Source organism: Acanthochromis polyacanthus, chromosome 8 (assembly GCF_021347895.1).
Source record: "Acanthochromis polyacanthus isolate Apoly-LR-REF ecotype Palm Island chromosome 8, KAUST_Apoly_ChrSc, whole genome shotgun sequence".
In the NCBI taxonomy this organism is placed as follows: Eukaryota; Metazoa; Chordata; class Actinopteri; family Pomacentridae; genus Acanthochromis; species Acanthochromis polyacanthus.
The window spans coordinates 17885034-17897258 of record NC_067120.1 but is presented as its reverse complement, the minus strand read 5'-3'; the positions used below and the strand labels follow the sequence as shown (position 1 = coordinate 17897258).

The window sequence follows — 12225 nt, the reverse complement described above, 5'->3', positions numbered from 1 at the left end:
CAGCTCAACATCCCGTAAACGCTTTCACAAAGCCCCGAAAAAAAAACAAAGCCTATGGACTCTGACAGATTTTCAATGTGCTTTTGTGAATAACAACCCAATGCCCAAGTGACTTCAAGCAGGGTCTGTGCCGATTCTCAAAAACCCATTTCATATAGATATAAAAACCATTAAAGGTCCTCACTGCTTGCTGGTTTTGCTACTATATTTAAAAATCAGTTCATCTAACGCCTGTTGTGTAACCTTTAAGCAAAAATGCCAACTATTCTATACTTTCACCTTTTCAACTGTCACAATTTTATATTATTTTTTATATATTAAAGAATTAATCTTAGCCTTTATGAAATTGTGATACGCATTTTTCACAGTGTTATATTCTATGTATTACATGATGAATTAAGGAATTGGTAAATTATGAAAACAATATGAAACATAATTTGATACTCATGAAATTCATTCTTGCTCAACATTGCACTAGACACAGAAAACGGTGTCAAAATACGATAGACGAAATAAAGAGCGCAGTAAGAAAATTGGATCGTGTTCTTTCAGAGGGCTTTTCTTCTTGTTCCTGATCACATCCTCGTAAAACACATGATACATGCACACCTTTCTACCCTCCAGACCCTGATACATATAGGATGATGAGAGTAAATTGCGCAGTCTGTCTTCGCTGCATGAGGCTGACAAACAGCTTTAATTCCTTACGGCTGCACGGACAACAGGAGATGGAATATAAACACAGAGGGATACTAAAAGTGTCTGCAATAAAACACTGAACAAATACCCCGCTGTGTTTTACAGATGGAATTGCATGTGTGGGTGTTTGTGTTAGTCTGTTGCCGCGTGCATGCATTTGCAAGTTTGTGCCTGACAGGCCGTGTGTGTGTGTGTGTGTGTGTGTGTGTGTGTGTGTGTGTGTGTGTGTGTGTGTGTGTGTGTGTGTGTGTGTGTGTGAGAGAGTGAGAAAGAGAGATCCTCACCTTCCCTCCAGGACACACCAGCCACAGTAAGGGTCCCTCAGTTCCACGCATGATTGGCAGTCTTTCTTTTGGAGGCACGTCTGCACCGGCACCTTGGTGATCTGCAGCATTACGACATGAAATATGATCAAACAGTGCACCTTAGGGGAGACATTGCACAAAATGGGAAGCGTTTAAAATACTGCTAGAAATGCTTTGTGGTTTGTTGCAGGTGTGCAGAGTGGGAGTGAAACGAGCACTGTCGCAACACACGGTCTCTTGTGTCTGCTCCCTGTGTTTGGTTACAAAACCGAATTATTCAATCCAAATACTAAATGTTTACTGTGCCCACAGGTGGGGGAAAAAAAACTGTGTACAATTGTATTTTACATGTCGTTGAGTAAATCTACTACATATTGCTTTGCGGCATCAGTATGCTTCCAACAAAATACTTCTGAGCTGTTTAACGGCATCTAAAAACCTCTTTAGAGGGCCAGTAGGCTTCTTATCAGATAGTTTAATATCTTTGGAAACCCTCCTCCCTTCTGATTAGAGGGGCTCTATCTGCTTTTTGAACATTTTTCGTAACTTTCCAACACAAACGGCCTGAAATTCACAACCAATCCATGCTGCGATTACCCCGCTGTGTGGATGGGAGAAAGAAACCGGGGTTCTCTCCAGATCACTTTATTCATTCTTGATGCAACCATTTCTGCCACATTTCTTGTGTACAATGTGCAACACCATCAATGCCTTCCAGGAGACATCGTCTAAAAATGTTATCTCCATACTTAAACGGTTTCACATCTCGCCCCTGTAAGACAGTTGGCTTTCCAATCTGCCTTCGACTGAGGATGCTTGGCAGAGCTATAAACACTTTCTATTTCCAAAACGTCATTCAAACTTGTTTTGAGTGAGTCTGAGCCACTCTTTAACCCCGCATCTTTCCACTGTTAGACTTTTTAATCAGTTATTCAAACAGATTGAATGTGGTGAACTGATATTGTAGTTTAGTCAGATTATCAGGCTACACGCGTCGTATTCATTTTAGAAAATATGATATAATGCTGTAGATTACACCATAGAGCGGTATATTAAGTCTGGAAGCTTACTTTCACATCAACCACAGACAACAATCATCTACTACTTCACAACAATGCATCTATAATCTTAGTCCAGTAACGTAATATATATATATAATACATGCACTACTGTTCAAAAGTTTGGGGTCACCCATTCAATGTTTTCCATGGAAACTCACACTTTTATTCATATGCTAACATAACTGAACAAGGGTTTTCTAATCATCAATTAGCATTTTAACACCATTAGCTAGCACAGTGTACAATTAGAACACAGGAGTGATGGTGCAGGAAATGTTCCTCTGTACCCCTATAGAGATATTCCATTAAAAAGTCGTTTCCAGCTAGAATAGTTATTTACCACATTAACAATGTCTAGACTGTATTTCTAATTAATTCACCATTATTTCTATTTTAAAACAAATGCTTTTCTTTCAAAAATAAGGACATTTCTAAGTGACCCCAGACTTTTGAAAAGTAGTGTAAATATATTTATTAATAACACACAACATTCTTAAAAGAGGATAAATGTTTTGCTAATAACACAATATACTTTTCAATGTACATCAGTTTTACCTTGTGGCACACAGTGGATTTATGATTAAAAAAAACATATCAGATGTGTATATTTATATTGATCATTGTTTTACCATGTCATTTATTGCACACACATATACACATCACACTGCAGCTTACTACGTCTATCATGTTTAAGTGTATTTTTTCCTGTTTTGCATGACTGCTGTGGTTGTGATTCAACACACCTAGCTCTGAGTATTGCCATAACACAGGTGACCTACACAAAGTACTCTGCCTGAACCCTCCTGGGTAGACACATATTGTACATGATACGTGTTAGGCAAGAGCGCTGACACACACACACCTTTTTCTCAGTGGTAACGTAGAGGTGGCTGTGACTCAGGTCAAAGAAAAGGTTTTTGTTGACCTTCTCTCCTCTGGTATCGCCAGGAACCTTGCTGTACACATATGGGTCAGCGGTGAGATGCACCTGGACAAAAAAAAAAACAAAACAGCAATGTCTGATAAAATAACACTGTCAGAAAGGCTTTTTATTTACACGATGCTCCTTTCCCTCAGGTAAAAGATTCAAATAAATAAATAAAAAGGAAACAGATCAAGAGACAACTCCACCTTGAAAACCTCTCCCTGGTTGTTGCCCAGGAAAGCGATGGTGTGATCGTTCTCCACAGCGACTGCCACAGAGGTCAGGAGGCCCGGCTTGGTCAACACTGCTTCTGCCGATAAGGCAAATTTGGGCTTGCTCGCCAGAGGGGAAGGCAGAAAGTCCGCACCACATTTGTAGTTTTCCAACAAATCCTTCTGTAAAGGGAAAAGATAGCACACAAGGAGGATGACACACAGTTTGGCGATTAATCCAAAGCAATTTGAGGACAAATATGTGTAAACTAAACCTCTTAGCATTGCTGTATGGGCACTCATAAAAACAGACCCCATGTCAAGTGTTAGCAGTTTGCTTTTAACATTCACCATTCTTCACTGGAGTTGTTTTACAGGTGTACTGCAAATTAAAGAATAAACAACTTCAATTTGTTCTGATTGGTAATTTCTTTTGTGTAGTGTGCAAATAAAAGGCGTTTATAAAGCTGTTCATTTTAGGACTTCATAATTGGGGAAGATGTAATTTTTCCATTTAGCAAATTTGTGATAAGAAAGACACAGCAGCTTCTGTTAACAACCATTTAGCAAAAAATGACTCATGTATGCAAGTATATGTTCAGCATTGAATTGTGAGAAATTGAATTGATCCGGAGATGAAGAACAGCGGCTTGTTTAATTTATGGATGAATGAACCTTAAATGAAGCCCTCTGGAAAAAAAGTAAAACTGTCAGTTTCTGTTACAGTGACATGGATTTCTGTTCTGGCAAAGTAGCCTTAAAAAAGACTAAATTAAAACAGTCTCAATTCAAGGACTACTTCATCTATTAAAACCAGCTGGATTAAGCCATGATCACATTCACCTAAATGTATTTATTTCAGCGGTGCGTGCTGGCTATTCACATCGGGTCAGTACTAGAAGTTAATGTATGTGAACCTTGGACTAAACAGTTTATTTAACCATGAAGCTAAAAATTTTAACCAGAGGGCCTGATTTGATCCACAGGCCACTATTTGCCTACATTTTCTATATGTCTTTATTATGGATGAGTTAAGGGAACTGGGGGGAAAAGACAAGAAAGGCAGAAAAATGTGTGAGACAGAATGAGCGATTTAGACAGAACAACACAAAGGATCTGCAAGACAAAGTAAACACTGAGACATTAAAGTAAACTGTGACACATCTGTGTATTATTGATCACACCATAGGGAATTCTCCCAAACATATGTCACTTTCTCCCATTTATTTCAAACAGACTCTTTTAAATTTCAATCAGTTGACACAAAAGTAGAGCTTACCGCGATTGTTGATGTGCAAAATTCGGCAGTTTTAGAGGAGTAGGGTATGTCCACAGCAGGAGACCCAGAAATCTTCCCAGAGTCACTGTAGCATGCGCTGATGATGTCCACCAGCCGCTCGTTGATGGAGTTGAGCGGGTACATGCAGAGAGCGGAGTTGTTGTCGTCGTCGTCGTCTGGTTTCGCCACCATGAACAGGACTTTACTCCATGACACTACATTCCTGTACGAACCTGATACAGTCATGAGCCGCGCCAGCTCTTCTCCAGGAGAAGCCACATATGCAGCCTGGACTTTGTTGAATCGGTTATTCACGCCACAGTTTAGCTGAAGCTCAGTGTGGGAATAGTAATGGTGGTCATCCTCGCAAAGACGAGACACAAAGGTCAGGTTTTTGTTATCTGTACCATCGAGAGTCCGAGAAAAGAGGAAATAAACAAATCCGTCCTCTTTGAAGGCATGCCGGAAGTCGTGCAAGTACTTGGGAACAAACGGCGTTGTCTGTACCGTGGATGCCTCGATGATGCTCTCAAACACGACCCATTCCCGCAAGTCCTGAAGGATTCGTGTGCTAATGAGTTTTGTACTGTCCAGGCTTCCGTAGCCCTTCCCAACAACAAACACGTTAAAGCTTTGCGAATCTTTCTTGTAGGTAGACATGACGCCCACCACGTTCACGTTGTCCTCTATGCTCGCCACATAAGTCTTTTCTCCTTTGCTGTCACTGTAATACAGCTGCTGCTCCACGTTGGACAGGTTGAGGAGGGAGCAGATGCCTCGGTACCGACTGCCGCAGACTATGAGAGAGCCGTTGGACGGGTGCACCAGCAGGAGCTTGTTGAGGTTGGGCATGGGCTTCGTGTCCTGGCAGGCTGAAGCTGGAGGCGTGCAGGTCCGGGAGTCTTCTTTGGGGCCCGTCTCGGCACGAGCCTCCTGGTGGAGTGACGACCCCAGCTGGAAGATGGTGTTGACCGCTCCCAGGTAGATGCGACCGGTCTGGGGGTCCTGGACCACATTGTTAATGGGGGTCTCAGAGGTGAACTCCAGGATGGGGTTGTTGCTGCTCTCCTCCTGGGCTTGTGAGATCGACTGGCAGAAGAGGAAGAGGAGGAGGGAGACCCAGCTTGCCATCTCTATAGGGAACACAAGAGAAGGAGGTGTTTAATTTTTAATGAAGTTAAAAGCACATATAAATGCACATTAGCTATTACAAGATGACTTCAACAAACAATATGTGTGTAGTTAACATAACTCCTACGCTTAAACACACATACTCTCACATGCAATCGAAGCTCTTAGTTGGTGAGTCACTACATCATTTAATAGCACGTCTTTGCATAATTTCTACATGGAGACACTGATAGCGTTGCATTTATGTACACATGAAAAGTGCCACAGTTCCAGCAGCTGAGTGACAAATGAAAAAAAAGCAAGCTAGAAAGAATTTTGTTTCCAGCCCTTCTGCTAAATTACGCTGTCTCTAGGCTACCGATTTAATAGACAGATATGAAAGCAGTATCAATCTTCTCATCTGCAAAATGAACCGCTGCTTTAAGAATTAAAAAGAAGTTTTGGTTCACACGAAGACGTGTGGATTGCTGGTATGGAAATGTTGCTGCGTTTTTGTTTTTTTTTCCCACTTCATTCTCCTCTATCTCGAGTGAGAAGGCAGAGAAACGAGAGGCAGGCCAAACGAAACCCAAGCGATTTGCATGACAAACAAGAGTATCAAGCGAATCAGCCTCAGTAAATTGGGTGAACTGACCCTTTAATGGCTACGAAACAAAGTATATCATGATATGGATTCACAGATTTCAGTTATAGGGGGTAAAGCCATTTAAAATTTGCCTGAAGCCAACAGTATGTGGCGTAGGTGTCTGTGTATGACTCAACACCCTGCTCCAGTTATATAAGGGGTGTGTTATTTTGGATTTAATTGACTTAATATCAGAAATGATCACTGGTGGAAAAAATAAAACTGCTCTGTGTGGGGGTAAAGAAAGATTAAGGCCAAGAGCTAGATCTCAAACCATAACACAATAAACCCTGTTGGATCTGGTCCAACTTCATTTGCACTTTGCTTTATTTTCCCGTCTCTCTCTCTCTGTAACACCTCAAAGCACAATGTGTTCAGGAAGTACACTGTTTTGTCTCAGGAAACATGATCACACAATATCCTTGTAAAATACAGACAGCATCATACCGGCAAACAGCAGGTGCCTGTGGAGTCCTCGCTTACTGCTGTTTGCCCAGGCTGTGGTAAATATGGAACGGCAGGTGGCTTTCAAGCAGCTATTGCCCACACAGCAAATGTGCGTCTACGGTTGCGTGTGGTTTTGGAGCTTGCACACTCTCGGTAGTAGCCTCGCTCTCTTTCCACCTTGTCATTCAAGTCCACAGGCACATTTGTCAAACTGAAACCCGCTGATCAAACTTCCAGGAAGTCACTTGCCAGAGCTGTGTTTTATTACGCTATCCTGCCCTTGCTCACTGAACTAAGTGGGGAGACCACTGATTAGACATTTGCCCAGGGGGGACCCTGTTAATTTCACTGGAAACACTCATTTGCATTTAAGTGCCCACTACTCGATTTGATGATTTTATTTTTCTTCCCATTTACTGCCTCAATCTTTCTCCCTCCCCTCCTCCCTTTCACCCATTTCACTGCATAAACGTATCGTGCCATTTTCAATTCATGGCCTAAAATATTTCCATTAAAATTGAAATGGTGCAATAAAATCCCTGTCTGTGCTTATTCAGGACAGAAATGTGTGAGGGTAGTTTTTACAGCTTTAATTAAGGAGGAGGGGCAACTCAGCGTTCTGTCACAATTTAACTAAGAAGCACATACAAAATAAACTTTAAAAAAAAAGCAACTCTGAGTTTACATGCACACTACAGAGTGGACAAAATAAAAGGGATGTTAGGGGAACAATAATTTTGCCTCTTAAATAACACAACTTCAATTTCAAAGACATTTCCACTGGCAATTGCAAGCTTGTGTCAGCTTTAAGAGGCGCCACAATGACTCTTATGTTTGAGTTTTCAAGGAAGCATCAGAAAAAACTGCACGAACTGCAAAACATTCTTCCAGCATCAAAGTGTTGACAACATAAGCAAAACAGAGCCAACTTGCAGTGACAAAGAGCGGTGGCAAATTGCAAAATGTTTACAGGGAGACACGGAAAAATGGCCTTAAAAACGATAATAGAATTAAAAGAAAGCCTCTGGGAGTCATCCTGGCAGCAAAAAAAAAGTTTCTTCTGTTAAAGCGAACTTCACAAAGCCTTACCTAGGGTGTATTTAGGACAAACTTTGCTCTAGCTTGGAGTCATTTTATTGCATTCGGAAACAACTGCATGTTATTACACTCCAACATCCTCACTGTGCTTCGTGACAGCCTGTTGATGATTAAGCTGCTATGGGTAATCTGACATCCCGCATGACCTTTAACCTTTGCTCCTTTTCACTCACTCCGGGCTCATCTTTCATGCAATATCAAGTCCTGAACCTCCACAGAAACAACCATGGCTAGAAAGAGAGAGAACCCAATAATTTAATGCCATGAATCTTTAAGAAGTTGAATTCATTTAAACATTTATTTTGCAATAAAATGGGGGGGGGGGACTGGAATAAAAAAATATGGACAACATTTTCCCAAGTGCCCACAGGTGGTACCAAAACTGGGGGGGAAAAAAAAGGTAACTTTTTATATTATAGATATTTTACTTCTACTTTACTACTAAGTCTCAGAATTTTTGTCACAACGCTGTTAGTCACAGCTGATTTACGACTATTCATTTTTTTACAGAATCTGCAAACAGATCACTTTTGGCCAATTTTTAAAAGAGACACACGGAATTAAGTCGTGCCAAAGATATAACGTCATTTTAATCTGAGCTTTGTGTGGAATTCCATGGCACGGGTAAACAGTTGAAGAAGCATGAAAAAGTTGAAACTAATGTTTCTGTTTTTACACTCTCTGGCTCTGATGAATGGTGGGAATTTTGGTGATTTATTTATTTTTATTCACAACACGCCTTTCAAATCTGCTGGCAGCTTTTGGGTTTTTTTCAGTGTGTGAAAACACCTGGCAAGAATATCCAGTGTTTTTTTAAACTTCATCAGCAGCTCCACTACATGTCAATTAAAACTGCAGTAGGTCTGCACATCTATGAAATGTCATATGAAACTAAACGACAGCTGTTTGCTTAATGCCACTGAGCACTTTCCCAGACTGTGCTGTCTAAATACTAGTTGTGACTACCTCTCCAATTGTTCTTTCAACTCTGTCGTCCACTTGAAACTGTAATATCCATATTTCTATCAATCCACTTGGGCAAGACACACGCCCGCACAGAGAGACTCTACAAAAGGTGGATTATGTCAGTGGTTTCTGTGACAGGAAATTACTTGATTCCTTTGACTTCCAATAAAACACCCTGTGACAAGGCAACTTTCTCAGACTGTGGACGCAAGGACAATTGTCTCGGGGTGCTCATTTAGATTGCACAATGCTCCGGCACCACTTACAACCATGACTTCAAAGAGTCCTTTTCCTATTCATGCAAATCCTATGGCCAGCCCCCGATCAGAAAAAAAAATGTCTCACAAATTTCCTTCAGATGTCGCATTGTGGGTCAGCGCAAACGAATTTCTTAACATATTTCAAAGGAGCCTGTTCTCTCCTAGGATGTCTCCTTCTGTCGCTCTATCACTTTTTATCCTTTTTTCACGGGCTTAATCCTGAACGCTGGAATTAAAGAGGCTTCAAAGAGCTGAAGAGAGACAGACGCCTGTTGGGGGTGACACAGGTGGAATGAGGCCTATTTCTCTCCAGACCAGCCCACCTCTCTTTTCTCAACATGTCTCTAAGCCTCTGTGGGAGAAAATGGCAACTGGGCATACCATCCGACACGTGGCCATTCTGAATAAATAAAATGCTGCTAAATTTAGAGGCTGCGTGCCGCATCAGCCTGCAGCTAATGAAGCCTCCAATGGCCTGGAATAAATAATAATGAAACACATCACGTGCTAATGAAGCTGGCACATCTGAAAAATGTGATCCCATGAAAGACACAATTGTTGAATTCAAACAGCCCTGATACCGGCGATGCATTGACCTCAAATTAAGTGTCTCATTGAATTCCCCTCCACGTTGCACTTTCTACAGTAAAAGCAAAAGTAAAAACAACAATATGGAGAAGAACCTATAAGCTGAAGTGAGTGTGCTGAATCATCCTTGACTGAATCATTATCTTTTTCAGCAGTGAAGTTCTCCTCACTAGTGACTGAAAGCCATGGTTGTGATATACAGTACAGTTATTTCCTCATTAAAAGTTTACTAAAAGAATGCAAAGGGGGCTTAAAAGATAATGAAGTGATAATTCTGTTGCAAATTGGTAACCATTGAGCCATGAACCTGAAAAGATGTTATCAATTATTTGTTCATTTCAATCAGTTTTCCACTTCTTAGTTCTTATTTTGTAATGAATCTTCATGCCAGACATGCTGAAGGTCAGTGGACTGTGTAACTGGCCAAAGACTTCGATCAAACTAGTAGATAGATTAGGGTCCTTTGAGTAAATTAACACTTTTGCTTTCAAATTCAAAAGCGTGGATGAACAAGCACTTGCACCAAACTGCTCTGCTGTCTTTACTTCAACAGAAAACATTTGCCATCTGGAAGAACTCGGGAGCTACAAAGACATCTTACTGGGAAAATGGTGCAGAATGAAAGAATGTAAACAACTTCCATAAGCAGGAAATGTCGGTGCAGAACAGCAGCACATCTGAGTTGCTGTGGCTGTTTACTCAACATGCCCTCTGTGACCCATGTGGGATTATTACGTTTTTTTCAGTTTTTTAAATTATTTTCATTACCAATTGCTGCTTTTTTAGGTTTAGGCAACTAAACTGCTTGGTTAGGTTCTGCAACAAGCTTCTCCTCCATTTTGCTTGTTACCAAAGTCACACAATATTTAAAAGCTGGGACTTGAGACAACACCATTACTTTTCTGAAAAGCCTGAAGATTTCACATGCACTCATTCACAGGACTGCAAAAGGTCACCTATAAAAATATCATCTGTTTTAACCCCCTCCAGGAGTTGACTGGTGATGTTTTTAATGTGGGGTTGTCCTAAACATAGCAGAGCTCCGTCCTTCTGATGACACCTGATGATGCCCTCATTTCTGTGTATGTAAAACATTCTGTTCACCCTACATGAGTGTTAACGAACCACAAATTACCAGCATGTGTCCTAATTTTTTTTGCCATTGATCTGCATGTTTCACTCACTGTTGCTGTGGAAACGCTTAAAAGATAGCTAACTCCCACTCAATTAACATTTAATTAGCTAGGCTACACCGAGTTAAAACTGATGCTGTCTAATACAACAGTCCTTCAAGAAATCTTTCCTACATGAAGGTTAGAATGTTCTGTTGCCTTCCATTCATTTTGATTTGGGAATTTTGGAGAGCTTGTTTTGTGTTGCTGTTCAATTGTATTGAATTAAACAAAAAGTCAATTCAGGCATTCAGCCTTCTTATTGATATAAATGGAGTCTACAAAAGAACAAAACAACAGAAACTCCTAAACTGAACCGTAATCAGACACTGTAACCTTGGTGAATGTATGATTTATTGCTCGAGTAACATGTGTAGAATGAATCTAGAGAATAGTAAAAATATCTCTGTGATCCCCGGCATAGGAGGACACGTTATATGGTAATAAACAGGACAAGAAAAACCTACAAACAATGCTTGTATAGGTCCAGAATAAAGGAGTCTGCTCCAGCTACGCAGAGGCAGTTCAGTTCAGCAAAGTGATAGTAAGAGAAAAACTGTTCAGACACAACATGCACAGGCTTGCATGAAGTGTCTCTTTGTTGTCTTGCTAATAATCACACACATGCGCACGCTTTCTGTTGACAAATATAGCACCATTTCTTTCACACTCCTTCCGCAAGTCAGGACATGTCTGGACAGGAGGAGCGGCTCGCGGCGGAGGGAAAAGGGAAAGATAATTGAAAAATGGCAGGTGTGCACACAAACGCACACAGACCCACAGGCTTAGTGATACATGTGCATGCACCAATACGCGCACCGACTCAGCTTGAAGTGCTGACGAGGTAATCCCACTCCGACCACACAGAGACACTCCTCGCTTCAAACTGCCATGCTGTGTTTCTTTGACACAGGGGCCACTAAAACCCAGCGTGGCAGTCCGCCTGCCTCTGGGCCAATCCTCTTGCCAGAAGTACGTGCGCGAGCGTGTTTGGGCGAGGAAGCGAAAGATCGGGAGGGGAAAAAAGGGGGGAAAACGTGAGTGGGGAGAAATGTGTCTGCTGTGACTAGATCAAACACAAACAGTTCGTGCAACTGCTGACCTGGCAAGTTTTGAATCAGCGTGAGCGCTCCTCTTCACTCATTAAGACAGATACACAGAGAAAAATGATATAATAAATGAAAAAAAAAAACCAGACACCCTGCCCTGAAAACATAATAAGATATCACCCCATGCTGAGATCATTCATATTCAGCACATTCCTGACTGGAGAAGTGGCTTTGATGGATGCCTGCTCTGACATTGATGTGGGGGGTATCTTCACACTGAAACCACTTACACTGTTACACGCCGATAAAAGTGAACTGCTATTAAATTACTCGGCTGTGCCCAGAGGCCTCAGCCCTGGGCGGAGAGGGGAGAAGGAGAGGTGAATGAGGGGTTAATGCCCGAAAGAA

At 41.3% G+C, this 12225-nt stretch overlaps 1 protein-coding gene across 3 annotated transcripts in view; it reads right to left on the bottom strand.

The window, feature by feature from the left end:
* Positions 1-12225, bottom strand: part of plxnb2b (plexin b2b) — a 122020-nt gene that overhangs the window by 42747 nt on the left and 67048 nt on the right. For all 3 annotated transcript variants that reach the window (XM_051951951.1, XM_051951953.1, XM_022215954.2), the window contains 4 exons: positions 4482-5614; positions 3197-3385; positions 2928-3053; positions 984-1084 (listed from right to left, as the gene is read on the bottom strand). In XM_051951951.1, the coding sequence (XP_051807911.1) occupies positions 984-1084; positions 2928-3053; positions 3197-3385; positions 4482-5612 (1547 nt within the window). In that variant the 5' untranslated portion in view covers positions 5613-5614. The remainder of the gene's footprint in view (positions 1-983; positions 1085-2927; positions 3054-3196; positions 3386-4481; positions 5615-12225) is intronic.